The sequence below is a fragment of the Terrapene carolina genome, unplaced genomic scaffold (assembly GCF_002925995.2).
Source record: "Terrapene carolina triunguis isolate 2854851 unplaced genomic scaffold, T_m_triunguis-2.0 Scaffold397, whole genome shotgun sequence".
NCBI lineage: Eukaryota > Metazoa > Chordata > Testudines > Emydidae > Terrapene > Terrapene triunguis.
In genome coordinates, this window is record NW_020664748.1 from 426830 (window position 1) to 444481 (window position 17652).

Consider the following 17652-nt stretch of genomic DNA (forward strand, 5'->3'; position numbering starts at 1 on the left):
CGGGCCAGTTTCTTTACCTGCCGCGTCCGCAGGTTCAGTTGATCGCGGCTCTGACTGGCTGCAGTTCGCCGCTCCAGGCCAATGGGGGCGGCGGGAAGCCGTGGCCAGCACATCCCTCGGCCCGCGCCGCTTCCCGCACCCCTCATTGGCCTGGGACGGCGAACCGCGGCCAGTGGGAGCCACGATCGGCCGAACCTGTGGACGCGGCAGGTAAACAAACTGGCCCGGCCCATCAGGGTGCTTACTCTGGCGAGCCGCGTGCCAGAGGTTGCCGACCCCTGTGCTAGGGGCTGTACAAAGTCAGAACCAAAAAGATGATTTGGAGGAGGAACATAGCTTGTTCCATTCCTCCAGGCTTCCTGGCCTGTAGCACAGACTATAGGGTTTAGGAATGTCACACTTGCATAAGCATCTATGCTGAGATGCTGGAAAAAGAAACCAAGGGATGCTGTGAAGACAAAGGCCTCACTTAATACCTTACATTTCAAACCATGGCCAAATGACACGCGTGAGGGAGGAGAGCTCTGGACCCAGGCCTGCTCCGGGCTCCGGCCCCTCCCTGCTCCCTCCTCTTCAATCCCTTCTTTTCCAGCCACTGGCCTTGCCCGGACCTGTTGGCTCAGTGAAGCTGGCAAGAGAAGATCTGCCGTGCCGTTGGCTCTGAGCACACCGCGGTGCCCTCTGGGGTGGGATCTGCCAGCGGATATCAAAAACGCCCTTTGCTCAGTTCCCCGGCGCAAGGACAGCTTCGCCTGCACACGCGAGGTGCGGCGAAAGGAAGGCGCACTGTGGTTTGGAACGCAGCTCACTAACTAAAGCAAGAGAGGAAGGCAGCAGCACAGGGGAAGAGCCCTCAGCCTCCACGGCAAAGAATCATCGCCGTGGGGTGCCGGGCCTGGCACCCGGCTTGCAAATGGCCATTGTGGAGCAGGTAGAAAACAGATCCTGGCGGCTCCGGGCAGCGCTGTTGACTGTCTGGTTGGAGCTGGCAGACTCCCTGCTAGCCTCCGCGCACGTCCCCCGTCCGGCTCTTAGGCGTAGGGGCAGCCAGGGGGCTCCGCACGCTGCCCCTGCCCCAAGCGCCGCCACCACAGCTCCCATTGGCCGGGAACTGCGGTGGTGGTGCCTGCGGACGAGGCAGCACGCAGAGCCGCCTGGCCGCACCTCCGTGTAGGAGCCGGAAGGGGGACGTGTCGGCTGCTTCCAGGAGCTGCTTGAGGTAAGCACCACCCAGAACATGCACCCCTGAGCGCCCCCTCGCGCCCCAACCCCCTGCCCCATCCCTGATCCCCCTCCCACCCTCCGAACCCACTCGATCCCAGCCCGGAGCCGCCTCCTGCAGCTTAAATCTCTCATCCCCATCCCCACCCCGGAGCCTGCAGCCCCAGATAGAGCCTTCACACACCCCCACACCCGAACCCCCTGCCCCAGCCTGGAGTCCCCTCCTGCACCCTGAACCCCCCATTTCTGGCCCCACCCCAGAACCTGCAGCCCCAACCCAGAGTCTGTACCCCCTCCCGCACCTCAACCCCTTGCCTTAGCCCGGAGCCACCTCCCATACTCCAACCCCCTCGGCTCCACCCCCCCCAGCCCGGAGCCCCCTCCTGCACCCCAAACACCTCATCCCTGGCCCCACCCCAGAGCCCTCACCCCCCGCATAATCCAGCCCCCTGAGTCAGCCCAGTGACCGTGAGCGAGTGAGTGAGGGTGGGGAGAGCGAGCGACAGGAGAGGGGGAACGGAGTGAGTGGGGGGCGGGGCCTCAGAGGAGGGGTGGGGCAGGGCAGAGCTGTTCGGTTTTGTGTGAGTAGAAAAATGGCAACCCTAGGGGCAGGCCAGGTAGTCAGACGGCTACTGTTTATAGAGTGCCTGCGGTTTGCTAGCCAAGCCGCCAGGACCCCCACCCAGGGAGCTCACAGTCTAGGGACCGACAGAAGAGAGGATGCAGTCGAGTCGAGCTGGCTGCACAGATGCGTCTCGCGCCCTTCTTGTGAATTGCAGGGGCGGGGCTCGAGTGGAGGGCAGCGTGGCAGGACAGAGGCGACGCCGGCAGCAGTGGATCCCAGGGGCTGAGTGGCAGAAGGGACCTGTGGGAAGGGCAGATAGACCTGCTTGTGGGCAAAGCCGCAGGAGAGCTGGCTTCAATCCCCACTCCGCCACAGACCCCTGTGTGACCTGGACCAGTCACTTAGCTCCCCACCTGTAAAATGGGAGAATGATCCTTCCTTTGTCTGCCTGGCCCACCTAGCCCGGGAGCTCTCTGGGGCAGGGGCTGTCTCCTGCCACATGTCTGCAGTGCCCGGCCCGACAAGGCCCTGAATTCCATCCGGCTCTTAGGTGCCTCCATAGCCCGGGGCGGGGGGGGTCAGTGGAGAGCAAAGGGGACTGGAAGGGAAACGGAAATAGATCAGATCCTCAGCCTAAATTTCCCCCCTTCTCCGTCCGGCCCCAGTCCTGCTCCTTTGGGCAGCCGAAAACAACCCCTGTCACAGGGTGGCTGGGCCCCGTCAGGGGAGACGGGCCCCAGCCCACCTGTGACCAGCCTCACTCACCTCCCCAGGTGGGGAGAATGCAGAGCGTGTGAGGAAGCAGCTGCAGAGAGCAAAGGGCATGTCTACACTGCGAAACCCCCCTGCAGGAGCGCGTCTCAGAGCCCAGGGCGACAGATTCGGGCTCACGCTACGGCAGTGAAAATAGCCACGGAGACATTCCTGCTCGGGCTGGAGCCTGGCTGTCAAACCCGGCCAGGGGCTTGGATCTCGGCGCCTGAGCTCCGGCGCAAGCAGAAACGTCTACACGGCTATTATTAGCACCGTAGCATGAACCCCGCAAGGCTCTGAGCCTCACTGCTGTGGGGCGGGGAGGGCTTGGATGATAACCCAGCTCCGGGAAGGAGGGCTGGGGGTTCCTGGTTCAACGGTGAGAGAACTATTCGAACCGTGGAATTGGTGCTTGAAGGGGCCTGGAAGACCAACGTTCGTAGGGACTAAATACATTGGCTCCCCGAAGGGGAATGTTTTAAAATGAGATAGGCTGGGTGGAGTTTTGGAAGATTCCCCACAAGCGAGGGGAAACTGAGGCAGGGCGCTGCAGCGCCACCCCGGGCCACAAAGGGGTGCTCGGGAGGGAGCTGACCATTTACAGCCCCTCTCTCTCCTTCCCGCTTACCCCTTCCAAGGACATATAGACCATCAGCCATCCACTCCTGGGCCTTGTCTACACTAGGGAATTAGCCAGCACCCAGCACTTGACACGCATTGACTCCTTTGCGGGTTTCAGTACCTTGCTGCTTCTAAAAACAATGAGTCCTTAATTAGCTCCTTTATTTCCCCTCGTTAGGCGATCCCTCGGGTACTTTGCTTCTCTCCCCACTGAGGCGCCAGGATCCAGAGGTCAGCTCCTTCCACCTCCAATGGGTCTTAATTATTTTTCCCAGCCGGCGGCATCTGGGTTGGCCCCACCAACGCCCCCTGCATCGCTGCAGCCTATTTCCGTGACTGGCGCATTAGGACGCTGGCGACCGCTCCCTGGAGAGGCTGCGGAAGCAAAGCCCAGAGCCGCCCCGCCACATGGAACAAAGGGAGAATCATTTACCCTGCCCGCTAGTGACATGGAGCCCTCCGGCTTCTGGGATGCTGTCGGGGCCTCTTTTGGTTTCCCAGAAGCCATGCACCCACCCTGGAGACGGGCAGGGTTCGGAGGGATACGCCGTCCCAACACGGGGTGCTACCTGGAGCGAAGAAACCAGTCCCCACATAGGCCCTAACACACAGGAGCATGTGAATCTCCATCGACCTGGTAGGCGCCAAGGACACGCCAGCCATAGCTTTGCTGCCATCTCGTGGCCTGTCCCGTAAACACACCCCACTGCTAACACGGCCCACTCCCCACGCGTGCCTGTAAACCAGGGGTCGGCAACCTTTCAGACGTGCTGGGCCGAGTCTTCATTTAGTCACTCTGATTGAAGGTTTCGTGTGCCTGTCATCCATGTTAACGTTTTTAGAAGGTCTCTTTCTAGAAGTCTATAATAGATAACTAAACTATTGTCTGTAAAGTAAATAAGGTTTTTAAAATGTTTAAGAAGCTTCATTTAAAATTAAAATGCAGAGCCCCCCGGACCGGTGGCCAGGACCGGGCAGTGTGAGTGCCACTGACAATCAGCTCGCGGGCCGCCTTCGGCACGCGTGCCATAGGTTGCCGACCCCAGCTGTATACACAGGGAGCTCTGTCTCATGCCTGCCACCTGGGGGCACTTCAGGTTGTTGGTCTTCTTTAAATGCAACAGGCCAGGTTCAATGGATTTCAACCGTTCGGCTGCTTTTTACACACCGTACGATCCCCCATGCAGCTGTGCTCTGCCTGCAGCGTGGAATCCCTCTCCCTCCAGCAAGCAGGTCTCCCCCGAAGCCTGTATCCCTCTGAGCCTGCCCTTTCTGAGTCCTGGTTGTGTTGGGGTAGCTGATGTATTGCAGATAAACAAGGTATTGCAGGTGGCGAGGAGATGGAAGGATGGATGATGGGTGTATACGGAGAGAGAGAGAGAGAAATTGCAGGAAGAAGGAAGGATAGCTGGATGGATGGATAGACAGATAAGGATCTAGGAGGACGGATGGGTAATTTGTTTGCAATATTGACAACCCCAAACATTTAAAATCCTGAATGAGGCACCCAAAATGTCACACTGGCTCTGAACTCTGGGCACTGAGGAAGAGAGAAGAACAGAGCACGAATACAGTGGAAATGAAAATGTTAAGACGGATGCTTGGAGTTACGTGGCTGGACCATGTTCAGAACAAAAGAATCCAGGGAAGGGGGAAGGTGGCCTAGGGTGACCAGACAGCATGTGTGAAAAACTGGGACGGGGGGGGAAAGGTGCCTATATAAGAAAAAGCCCCAAATATTGGGGCTGTCCCTTTAAAATAGGGACATCTGGTCACCCTAAGGTGGCCCCAATTATAGAAAAGCTCCAGGAATCCAGGCTGTGAAAAGAAGGGTGGAAGAACATATAGGAAACAGGGTGTTACACTTAGAAGCAGAGAGCAAGAAGACCCAAAACTAGATGGGTGGATGTCATACAAAAAAATTTGATTAACTACAGAATTTACGAGGGACCACTTCAAGACCGACTGGAATGGCAAAGAAGGGCTGCAAGACCCGCTCCCATATAGTTGGGACTAAGGCTAGAAGAAGAAGACGGTTCTCATGTAATCACAGGACTCCGGGAGCTGCTGCTTTAAAAGAAAAACACCAAATATCACAAAAACTTGGCAACAGTGTAACAGTTTATGGGATGCTGGTTGGGGGTTAGCAGAGCTCCTGGACCAGATCCCCATCGGCAGCCTAGTGCTATCTCTCTGGCCCAGTGGTGCTTGTTACTTTTGGGGACAAATCTCCTGTTTCAGAGGGCCAGCTGGGGTAAATCAGTGGGGGAGCGCCATGGACGTCAGCTGAGGATCTAGCCCAGAGTACTATGTGTGCATCACTTAAACACCCTAGTTATCCCGCTGGCCTGCGTTAGCGCCCGGGTGTTTCATGCATTCCTGCTCCGGTTCGCTGTTTAAGAAGCAGGGGCCTGACCACGCTGCTCTTCCCTGTGCATGGCGTGTGTACGTGAACAATGAGATGCGTCTCTGCTGGCCGATTGCAAAGAACAAACAAACCCTGGTGTGTGCTGAATGCGTCACTCTGGGATCTCTGACCTCGGCTGGCTGGTTGGTAACGTTCAGTGCCTGGAACGCCTGGCTCTGGTGTCAGCGACGGCAGCTTCCCGCTGGAACAGCAACACCAGAGAGGCCCATTTGGGTCACTGCTGAAGCCCTAAAATGAGCGGCGAGAGGGGCTGAGAACCTGCTTGATCACCGTCCTGGCTATTCAGCTGAGGGGTTCTGGGGATCATTTAGCGGGGCCAATACCCTCGCAAGTAGGCCAGTCCTGCAAGGATGTGTGTGTGGCTTTCGTTGCTATGTGGCGTGTCTGAGCGCTGCAATGCTGGCCTTCTCCTAACCACATCCTGAGATGTTTGCAAGGCTTGGCACGGAGACTGGTTCGCATGGCAGCCGGGTTTCACGCAGCGACCTTTAGAATTCGCCGCCGCAATAGAGCTGCCTTGATTTACACCAGCGGGGCAGCTGGCCCCAAATGTTTAGCGGTCTGTGACGAAGTGAGGGGTTTTCTTGTTTTCTGTGGGGTTTCAATGGTTTGCATGCAGAGGGGGTGGGACTCGGTTTCCCTGGGTGTTACTGGTTTAACGAGGTGAGGGGAGAGGGAGTGTGTTTTGCAGAGGACCGGAGAGAGGACGTGGGGACCCAGCCGGTGGCCGGGAGGATGGATACCCCAGCGACCGGTGACCTGGCGACCTGGTGACCCAGAGGCCCAGCTGAGGAGACGCAGCCGGTTCTGGCCAGTGGGAGGACAATGGGCTGCAGAGTGAGGACCCAGAGACCTAACCAGCCGGTTCCAGCCAGAGGGAGAAGCAGGAGGGGAGGCCCCGGTTTACGACCCTGTTTACCTGGAGGGAACACAATGGACAGAGGCGGGACCTAGGGCCGGTGATCTCAGATGCCCAGCTGGGAGCAGGGGGGCTCTGGGCTGGAGAGGGGGAGCAGGCAGAGCCCACCTGGATGCAGAGAGACTGGGATGTGCTGGGCTGAGGGAGGCCAGGCCTGAGGGTCAGAGAGTTTCCTGTGCTGTGTTCAACTCTCAATAAACCCTTCTGTTTCATGCTGGCTGAGAGTCACTCCGGTCTAGAGAACAGGGTTGCATCAACCCCTTCGGGGGTGGAGGCCCCGGGGGTCCAGAGCGAGTGGACTCCCTGAGGGGGCCCACGGCAGAGACAGACGTGCTAAGGCTCAGAGAGGTGCGGATCCAGGAGGTGGAGGGGCCAGACCCCGAGAGAGAGTGGACCCCCGAGAAGGGCTGTCTCACTAAAAGGGGCACCCCCCATGGACCGCACGGGGCCTGACCCCGAGAGAGTGGACCCCCGAGAAGGGCTGTCTCACTAAAAGGGGCACCCCCCCACGAACCGCACGGGGCCAAGAGTGGGCACGATCTGTGAGTCCGTGACACGGTCACCTTTGCAATCTTTGCTCTAGTGCCTTTTGTCTGATAATGCTATTCACAACTGACGGCTGAAAACTCGATCAGCAACCGAAACGTGAATACCACAAACACGCTCATTCCGGCCGGACCACAATGGCAAAAGGCTAGTCCCTCGGCTGGCGTAAACCAGAGTAGCTGCATTGACTTCAGCGGAGCAGAGGATCAGGCCCAAAGAGCCTCCAGGCAGCCCCTGTGGTGTTAAAATTAACTTCTAAGGGGCAATCGAGCAAGTGCATCACTGCAAAGTTGGACACCCATCTCCGTAGTGAGCCGGTTTGTCCTCCAGGTGCCACTGCTGAGTTCTGTTAGCTACACCAGTGGCTCCAAACTTCCCAAAATACTGTCCCCCTCTCAGGAATCTGATTGGTCCTATGCACCCCCAAGTTTCATCTCACTTAAAAACGACTTGCTTACAAAATCAGCCATAAAATGACAGAAGTGTCACAGCCACTAGTACTGACAAATTGCTGCCTTTCGCCTTTTTACCAAAGAAAGCGATTGGAATATAAATCTTGTACTTACATTTCCGTGTATAGTCTATAGAGCAGCATACAAGTCATTCCGTGGTTTGCGCATTGGCCTGCTAAACCCAGGGTTGTGAGTTCAATCCTTGAGGGGGCCACTTAGGGATCTGGGGCAAAAATCAGTCCTTGGTCCTGCTAGTGAAAGCAGGGGGCTGGACTCCATGACCTTTCGGGGTTCCTTCCAGTTCTATGAGATAGGTATATCTCTATATATTATTATTATTGTCTGTATGAAATTTTAGTTTGTACTGACTTCGCCAGTGCTTTTCATGTAGCCTGTTGTAAAACTAGGCAAGTGTCTAACTGAGGTGACGTACCCCCTGGAAGACCTCTGCGTACCCCAGGGTTCAGAGGTGCTGGAACTAGGGGGGCTGCTGCACCCCATGGCTGGAAGTGGTTTCCATCATACGCTGGGTTACAGTTTGGTTCAATGGCTCTCAGCTCCCCCACTGTACACATTGTCCCAGTGCCCCTGCCAGGGGGATTGAGGCCCACTGCCCTACAGTGCCCCACAGCACAAGCTTTCCAAGCAGACAGTTGCCCTGTGAAATCCGAGTCGTTAATTACCCACGTGTAAATCTCCCCCTTCCTGAGAAGGGGGGCAGTGCAGCGAGGGCAGGCAAGGGGCACAGGGCTCCTGGGTTTTACGCCTGGCTCTGCCCCTTGCTCAAGTCTCTGTCCCTCCATTTCCTTTTCCACCACCCCACGTCGGTCTCGTTCAGGACACGGGAAGGGACTGGCTCATACTCTGGGCGTGCACACACCTCAGCAGGCAGGACGAGGCCCTACTTTTAGCTGGGGCCTGTCGGTTCTCGAACCGTCCGTCTCACGAGCAGGAAGCGCTTCCTTGTTGTGCAGCCCGAATATCCCTATTGGGAACGGCTCCTCTGCCCCGGGGCGAGTGACGCTACGCTGGGACCGCACCTCTCCCTCTGCGACATTCGCTCTCTGCCCTGCCAAGCTCCAGGCCAGCCCATGGGGGCAGGATACACAGCCCTAGGGGTCGCTGTGGATTGGCCCAGAGGGCTATAGGGTGTGGGAGCCATATTACTCACTAGTAGATGGGGGGTCTGGAGGCACATCAATAGTTTATGGCACTAGGCAGACATTCGTGCTACGCACGCACTATGTACACAGTATCAGATGTAGCCAGTCACCGCGGCATTCCAGAGAGGAACGAGCCCCTCCTTTGTTAGAAGAGCCCGCTGGGGCCAAGCACTGCCAGGGCGACACCCATCTCTGCCCAGGAGGCACCGCATCCCGCACAGTCAGGACCATAGAGCCGAGGGGGTTCAGGGCCCCTTTAAAGGAAGGTTTGTCAGCAGCAGCCGGTGGCTTTTCTTGCCCTGGGATGTCGCCGGATCTCTCGCTGGCTGCGGGACTCCTGCTAAGCCGGCGAATAGCTCTTCCCACGTGCTGACAAGGCCCCAGGTGCGCGAGCCGAGCCCCGCAGGTATTGCCATGGTGACACACCTGCAGCCCCACCCGCTCCCACAGCTCCCCTGAGCGCTGACATGGCTGCGCTGCGGGGGTGGAGCAACCACATCCTCCCCTAACGTTACAGGAACCAGGGGAGCCTGGTGGTTAACGAGCAGGAGCTATGAGACCAGGCTCAGCCACCAGCTTCCTTTTTCATCTCTCTGCCTGGGCAGAGCGTGCCAGGGCTTCTAGCCAGCTGCAGCCCTGTAGGGCAGGGTGCTTAGGGGGCCCCGGGGCTCTCAGAGGCTCCTAATGGCGCTAGCCTCCTCCATATCCCAGTGGGGTGGCTGCTGAGTGCAGGGCCGATCCGGACTGCGCGGCAGACGGCTGGGTCAGCATCTCCCTGCAGTTCTTTGCTAGAAGGGCTGGACAGCTCTGAGTGACCCACCCCAGAGAGTCCCCCAGGTCTCACAGGCCCGGCTGTGGACACCAGCTCGCTCGGAGGCTCAGGGCTTGGGAGCCATTAGACCACGCCAAGCCGGGGTGTGAATCTAGCCTGCCGCGGTCAGAGTGTCTGCGTGCGCCCTGCTGATGTGCGTGAATAGTTTGTTAGGACTAGATCAGCCGCCCTCGCTGACGTGGGACTCGCTCACAGGGCATTAAACCTTAACCCACGTCAGCAGGGTGCCCAGGAGTCTGCACCAGGCTGGCACGGGGGTGGATTCCCACCCCCGATTGCCAGTCTAGAGACAAGCCTTCTCTCCCCCTGGCTTGGTGCGTGTGACACACAGACCCCTCCTGGGCAGGTGAAGTGCTGCAGCGTCTCCCTAGTGCTCATCGCCCGCTCCTGACTTTCTGCCCTCACCCGTTAAACCGATAAAAATCAACAAGGCGACCCCTTGTGGAAACGGTTGGTCCCAGCCCCACCTGGAGCCCAGCTCCTGAAACCCTCTCAAAACCCAACGACGTTTATTGAGCTTTACAAAAACAGGCCCCCCATCAACAGCAGCAATGTACAAAACAAAATTTTATTGGATACGCAGTGACTCATCGGGGCGCATTCCCCAGCATGCTGCTTCGGCCCATCTACTACTTCTTACATGTCAAAACCTCGTTGTAAATCATGGCCAGGGCACCTAGGAAAGTGACGTACTCCTGGAAGTTGACTTCCTGGTCCTTGTTCCGGTCCAGATCCTCCATGAGCCGAACAATTTCAGCATCCTTCAGTTTCTAGAGCCAGAGGAAAGCACAGAAGCCAATCACAACCCAGGGAGGGGACAGTCTGGGTTCCAGGTGCACTGAGGGAGGGGGGATACATTGGTGCAGGGTTTAACATTTCCCAGAAGCCTCCTTTCCCAGCCCACAATTGCTGCTATGAGAGGAGAGCTTTTGGTGGTTGGGTTTAGCATGCAGGTGCTGGGGGGAGGGGGGATAGAGGGAGGGGGCTGGTGGCCCCTGCTATACAAGAAGTCCGCCTAGATGATCTGGTAGCTGTTCCCGCCTTCCACTCTATGACTAACACGGTGACTTGGGACCCCACATAGTTTCTTCCCGTCATTTTTTGTTGTGTAAAGTGCAAAAGACGCCCGAACAGCCTGGTACACACTGGGTGTCGCCGAGCAGGGAGCCCTGAGAGCCCCCTGAACCTGGGGGCAGTTGCCTAGGGGGCACTCTGCCAGCTGGGGATTGCTGGAGTGCAGCGGCACTCTGGCCACACACACCCCCTTCACCCTGCTTGTCCCCCGAGTGGGGGACACAGGAGCGGACTACACTAGATCTACACCCACGCCCGGGGAATTCTTAGCCAAGGAGATTTGCCAGGTTTGTGGCGGTCACAGTGATGCAGCAGGGGCGGAACAAGAGGCGGCTCTGGCCGCAGGCCGCAATATTTCTGCATTCACAGAGAGCTGCGAAGTTCTCCAGGAGGGGCTGTGGGCAAGGGCTCTGGAGTGGGACTTGGGGACGCAGGTTCTGGTCCCAGCTCACTTCCCACCTCTCGCCCCTCCTACGCTTGGTCTAGTTAGGGTGTGAGCGTTTCAGGGCAGGGGTTCTCGTTTGTACAGCACCTAACACAACAGAGTCCCAACCCCGCCCGGGGCCTCTCTGCACTAACGTAATGCAAACAACCCTAACGCGTCTCCTTCACTCACAGCAGAGCCGGCTGCAATCAACAGGGAGCTGGCCTGGGTCACTAATGTGCTTACGACGATAACAAGAACAGAGGATGGACTTTTCTGGGGGCTGATTTTCACCAAGTCCAACATGCAAATCCTCAAACACCTGTGACCCCGTCTCCAGCCACACTCACCGCCCCAATGGTCAGTTCCTTCTGGATTAGCTCCTTCAGCTCCTTCTTGCTCAGTGTGTGCTTGTCCCCTTCCTTTCCCGAGTACTTGTGGAAAATGCTGACCAAGAGCCCGATGGCCTGGTCCAGAGGTGATGCCATCTCTGCGGGTCTGTGGTGGGTAGATCTGAGGGGACCGAGGAGAAGAACACAGTCAGTGAGCGAGGCCAGGACACGGAGCCTCGGGGGAACAGAGGACCCGTTCTGGAAACGGAACCACTAGAACTGGAAGAGCAAAGCCAGCCCCAGAATCCCTGCCCTGGGGGGAAGAGACAAGTCCAAACGAACAGGACAAGCTGGGAAGTTTGGGGAACTCACCCTAACTCAGCCCCGAAGGACTCTGCTCTGTGAGCCACGCCCTCCCATCCAGGGAGCGCTCCACGGCACCTGGGGCCCTTTCCCCTGGCCTCCCGCCCAGCATCTCTCAGGAGGGCCGCATAAACGTGGCATTCCCAGAAAAACGGGGGGTGAGGAGTTTCTGCCCGTCTCAGCGCCCAGGGAGGGAGCCAACAGACAGCGGGCCTGGGGGGAAGGGACCTGCACAGAGTGAGTGGCCAGACTGAAGGATGGTCTCAAATTTCCACGGACCTTGGCCTTGGTCCGCTAGGCACTGAAGTCAGCGGCCAGATTCCCGAGCACTTGGACGCTGGGTGAGGCAGCCGCCCCCTCCCCGCTGGCGTTAGCCCCAGGGGTGAGCGCAGCCCAGAGCCCCGCGGGGGAAGGTCAGAGGAAGAGGAAAGGCTGTAGGTGACCAGACCCCAGGGTGAGGGGCTCTGTGGCACGGCCAGAGACCCCACAGGAGGGCGACCAAGGGCCAAATTCGGTCTCAGGTCTGTGTCCTTCCTTCCATACGGGCCAAACCTGCCCCACCCGTCTGCCCCCAGCGCCAGAGGCGCAGCCCCGGGGTCCCTCACTCCCGAGGGGTCTAAGCAGCAGGGGATTCATCCAGCCCCTCCACCCGCCTCTTTCCATGCAAGGGGGGCCCGGACCCCGGTTGTACAGCGAGTCGCGGGGAGGGGTCCAGTGTTTCCCCCGCCCGTTTCCACAAGGGGTCGCCAAACCCGACGCATTGGGCTGTGGCGCAGAGACTTGGCCGCAGACTGGGAGTCCCCCAGCCCCGCCCGGCTCCGGCGGAGTTTTCCTCCCTCTGCACCGAGCCGGGCCGGAGGGCGCAGATCCCGCGCAAAAGGGGCGCAGATCCCGCGCAAAAGGGGCGCAGATCTCGGGGTTCACACCCCGCGCAGATCCCGGGCGCAGCCGCTTCTTTGCTTGCGAGGCGCCCGGCGCGGAGCCGGGTTCGGACTGCCCGGAGCTGCGGACCGTGTGAACACGGATCGGGCACGGGCAAGCCCCGGGCAAAGTGGGGGCTGCCCAACCCGGGGGGCTGCCGAGCTCAAGGGAACGGACCCGGACCCTGGGGCTCAGCTGCGGGCAGGGAGGGGGAGCTAGTGCCGGGGCGGGAGGAGAGGAACGAACCGGACTCACCCAAGACAACGGAGCGGGCTGCGGGTGCGAAGGAGGCGCGGGGCTGGGGTGAGGGAGCCGCCCGCGGGCTGCCGTTATATAGCGGGCCGGAGCCCAGCCCAGCAACCCTGCCCACCGCCCAGGGGAGAGGGGGGCTGGGTGTGGCTTGGCGAGGCCACGCCCCTCTGCCCCCTAGCTCCGCCCACTCATGTGGCTGCCCCCAATATGCCCTGCCCTGTACATGCCCGGGGCCCCCTCCCTGTTCCCAGCCTCACCCAGCTTAGCCCCGTTCTGCTGCAGCAGCCCGTGCCGGGGTGGAGTGGGGAAGGCAAGGTGCGATCAGCAATGCAATGCAAGGAGCCAGGGGCACCAGCGAGGCAGGATAGCACCGGGGGGGCTGCCCTCAGTGACCCACAGGACCCCGATGAAGAGTGGTGGGAATTCCCCCAGACACACAGACCCCCCCACTGACCCCAGAGCGCCGCCCATCCCAGCCCAGCTCCCTCCCGGGAGCCTGGAAACCAGCCAAGGCCCAGGGTGTGTTGTTACTACAGTTCCAGGTGCCCTTGGGGCCATGACTGAGATCAGGGCCTCACCCACATCCTGAAAGGGACCCACTGGGAGTCCGGCACCTAAATAACGAGGCTCTGGGCCATTGCGCTGGGCCTGCAGAGACAGCCCCTGCCCCCGAAGCGTTTGCAGGCGAGATGGCTCGATCGAGGGGCATGGGGAATGGATGGACAGACAGGCGAAGAGAAAGGAGATCTTCGAGCCTGGCTAGACGGCACAGCAGGGTGGATGGAAGGAAACACATAACACTGGGACAACGGTGGACAGAAGGCTTTTTATTGAAAGCAGCCGGACAGTATCCAGAGCCAGGGGCTCTGGGTCCCGGTCTCAGTCCCCCCTTCCCCCCCGAGCTACTTGCTCTGTCCCCGGAAGAAGTCGTTGTAGGCCATACACAAGGTGGACAGGAAAACCGAGTATTCCTTGAAGTCGATTTCCTGGTCGCTGTTCCGGTCCAGGCTTTTCATGAGCTGCTCAATGCCGCCTTCCTTCATTCTCTGCAGGAAAGGGCGAGAGAAGATAAAAAGTGCAGGGAGCCGCTCTGGCCCTAGGTGCTGGTTTTCCTTTCCCGGTATTGTAATCTGGCTCGTTAACGATGCAGGAGTGTCGCTCCTGGGCTGCTGCTAACCATGCCGCGGAACAGGGAGGAGACGTTACCGGGACTTTCCCTCCCCGTCGGGCAGCTGCAAAATGGGAGCAAAGCTTGGGAAGAAAACAATCCCCAGGCCTGAAATGAGCACAGTGGGCAAAGATACCAGGCCAGATCCAGCCCTGGGGAAGGCATCCGTCCCCCAAGGACAGGGACGGGGGAGCTGCGTGTCTGAGTTCACAAGATCAAACTGATCCATTGGTTGGGCCAAAAAACTGGGGGGGGGGACTTTGAAACATGTTTGTATTTTCCCCCTATATTTCCTGTGGATTTTTTTTTTTTTTCATGTTTTGGACGGAAAAAAACCCCAAATTTTATTCAGTTTTCAGTTCTGCAAAAATCTCAAATCTGATCCGTTTGGGGAGAAACCCAGGAGAGTTTGATCCAAACCAAAATGCTCATTTTGATCCCCCAAATTCCTCATTTTTCACCCCCCCCCAAAAAAAAATGTTTCCGAAGCACTCACCTCCCCCAGGCCCAGTTCGTGCTTCACCAGCTCCTTCAGTTCCCCCTTGCTCAGGGTCACCTTGTCGCCTTCCTTCCCCGAGTACTTGTGGAAAGTGCAGACCAGGGTTCCCAAGGCCTTTTCCAGAGGCGTTTCCATGGCGCTCGTCCACAATGGTCTGAAAGAGAGAGCAGGGCCTGGCACGGTCTCGCGGCGAAACGGGGCCGCCACGGGAAGAACTGTGCACACAAGCCCCAGTGAGCAAGGCGCAGACAGGCTGTGGTGGGGCGGAGGGGGAGTGAAGAGACCAGCCCTGCCGCATTAATACTTCGCTTTCCACACAGCACTTTCCAAGTGCTCTCCGACCCATCGCTTCTTCTTCTGGGTAGGACCCACCAAGCTCGGGGCCCTGGGCACTGGGTCTAAACAGACCCCAGCCCATGTCACAGGTGGGTGACGGAGGCCCAGTCAGTGGTTTGCCCCAGGTCACATGCGGCAGAGCCGGGAATCAAACCCTTCTCCCGTGTCCCAACCCAGCGCCTTGACCACGAGCCCACCCTTCCTCCGATGCTGTTGGGCTGAAGGTGGATGCAGAGTCCAGAGCAGTAACAACGCTTCTCCAGCGCTTTGCACGTTTCAAGTGCTCTGTGGCTAACGTTAGTTACCAGGCACCCGCGCCTGTTACGCTGGGAGATGAGATGATTATTGCTAACGGACCAGGCTTTGGGTCTCCATAGAGAATTCTCACATACACCCCAAAGTCCCAGATGCTGGCTCAGGAATGTAACCCCACGTACCCCCAACCAGCCAGATGTGCACGCCTAGCCTTGTGCATCCAGCCAGATGTGCACACCTGGACCTGTGTATCCAGCCAGATGTGCACATCTGTGCCTGTGCACCCAGCCCCTGGAAGGGAGGGTCCCTTAAAGAGCGCCTTAGAGAGATCAGCATTCACGTCACACTCCCTGTCAGTACCCAGCCCAAGCCAGGGATGCTAATGATCCAATCGGACCAAATTTGGTGATGAATCCAGGTCACTGGCCACCTGCAGCATGTTGCACATACGCTAAGAAGAAGCAGTAAAATGCCACATTGTCCTATTCAAGAGACAAGCTGGGGGGGGGGGGGGAAGAATATCTTTTCTTGGACCAACATTTGTTGCTGAGAGAGACAAGAAGCTGGGACCTCACTAATACCCCGGGACGGACGTGGCTACACCACCACGGCGTCCTCTCCTGTCATCACGCCACCTCCTTTCTGCCCAGCGCTTGCAGCATCCGCCTGGCCGTGCCCGGTACCTGGGTAGAGCGTGTGAGCTGCAAGCAGGCTCCGGAAGGAGCTCTGATTCATGGCCTGGGGAGCCAGGGTGAAGTGGAGCCCGGGTGGCCAACCACATGCTGCATTAGAGGAAGCGGCCGCGAGGTGGTTAAGCCGGTTGCATCCGGTCCCTTCCGGGGCTGCCGGCTGCCTGTGCTGCCATGGTCAGAGCCCAGACCTGCTGGATACAGCTGTGACAGATGGGAAACGTGGGCACCTCATTCATATCCCCCGGGGGATGGCGCTTAGCTGTGCAGGTGGCGCTGTCCACGCCTTGCCGTGGCCTGCTTCTCGGCTAGCTCTCTGGTTACAGCATTGGCCTCGGGCCCAGGTACACCAGCGTCAATCCCCCGCTCTGTCACTGCCTCCCTGCACGACCCTGGGCACATCCCCTCGTCTCTCTGGGTCTCTGTTAATTGCCCATCCTTTGCCTGTCTTGTCTATTCAGACTGGAGGCTGTTTGGAGCAGGGCTTCTAAGTGCTACCGTAACAAGAAAATGGGAAGCTGCCGGGCAGGCGGATGGTTAATAATTAAGAGCGAGGATTATGAGGAAGGTCCTGTCCAGGGCCCCAGGGCAGTTGCTCATGCTGGCTTATCCATTTCCCTTATCACGGTGCTGGCTCAGAGGAAGTCAGGAGCTATAAAATACAGGCCTTAGTGCCTCAGAGCATTGCACATCCATTAAGCTGTAAAGTGAGTAAATACCAGCAATAGCAGTTAGCCACAGGGAGGGTGCGGCCGGGCATCTTGGGGCTAAGCCCTGCCCAGAGATGCAGAGCTGTTCTGTTGACTCACCCGAGCAATCAGAGCAGGTGGGTCTTACTGGCTGGGAATTTCAAAGGCATTTAAGGGAATTCGGTATCGAATTTTGTTGTTTTCCAATCAGATCTGGGTTCCTAACTCTCTCGGTCCCCGTCCCCTTCCAATGAAAATCCCACCAACTCAGATGTTGCAAATCTCTCCAGGACAGAGGGAACTAAGGGCAGCAGCAGGGGGGAAGCAGCCAAGCTCAGGATGAGTTAACAAGGCCGGAATCTCCCAGAACGGGGGGAAATGCCACCATGCCCCCAGCCTTCAGTGCCAACCCGGCCTCTGGAAAATGAGCCACAGAGCATCCAGGCAAACAGACAAACTGCTGCTGTAGCAGGCCAGGAATTCCCCCTGGGAATCTCAAGCCAACATTCCCACAAGGAGTTTAAAAAATCCTGGTTCCTCTTGGAAAAGTAGCTTTCCTTAGAGCCGGTTGGGAGGGAGAGAGTCCAAAGGGGCCACTGGATCCAGGATGCCAGGACTGGAGCCAGCAGGGCACCGCCGGGTGAGGCCAGTGCTGTTACGGAGTGTGCAAAGGAGGGAGCCAAGCCACCTTCCCTGGGACCCCCAGATGTTAGTGACGTAATCGGCGTGGCACCGTTATCTCCCAGCTCAGGAGCCGGAGCTGTGCCTGCACCAGCCAGAAAGCAGGTGAGATCAGGCGATGTCTAAGCAGCCAGCCAGGGGAGAACTGCGCCAAGGAGACTGTGCCAACGCCCAGAAGCATCTCAGAGCCAGCTCCCCTGCAGCTCAGCCCGCGCCTCCTGGAGAGTGACTACCACAGCTGGAGGGAGGCAGCCCCCTGGCACTGTGAATAACGGGGGGGAGGATGCACATCTGGAGAGAGGTCTGCACAGCTGTGGCAGGGATCCCCCAGCACTGTGCCTGCAAGGGAGGGTGTGCACATCTGGAAAGGGGCATGCACCTCTGGCGAAAGGGCCTTCTAACGCTGTGTGCCCGGGAGGGGTGTGCATAGCTGGGAAGGGGCATGCACCTCTGGCGAGAGGGCCTTCTA

The 17652-nt window shown here is 58.6% G+C and overlaps 2 protein-coding genes across 2 annotated transcripts; both read right to left on the reverse strand.

Annotated features, from left to right (window-relative positions):
* Positions 1–10049: 10049 nt before the first annotated feature.
* Positions 10050–12977, reverse strand: LOC112118689 (protein S100-A6). Its single transcript, XM_026658102.1, has 3 exons — positions 12870–12977; positions 11349–11511; positions 10050–10270 (listed from the first exon to the last, which is right to left on the reverse strand). Exons 2-3 carry the CDS (start codon positions 11484–11486, stop codon positions 10130–10132), a joined length of 279 nt encoding a protein of 92 aa, XP_026513887.1. The 5' UTR covers positions 11487–11511; positions 12870–12977; the 3' UTR covers positions 10050–10129.
* A 791-nt stretch (positions 12978–13768) lies between these two features.
* LOC112118690 (protein S100-A5) lies at positions 13769–14677 on the reverse strand. Its single transcript, XM_026658085.1, has 2 exons — positions 14531–14677; positions 13769–13912 (listed from the first exon to the last, which is right to left on the reverse strand). Exons 1-2 carry the CDS (start codon positions 14666–14668, stop codon positions 13769–13771), a joined length of 282 nt encoding a protein of 93 aa, XP_026513870.1. The 5' UTR covers positions 14669–14677.
* Between the last annotated feature and the right edge of the window lie 2975 nt (positions 14678–17652).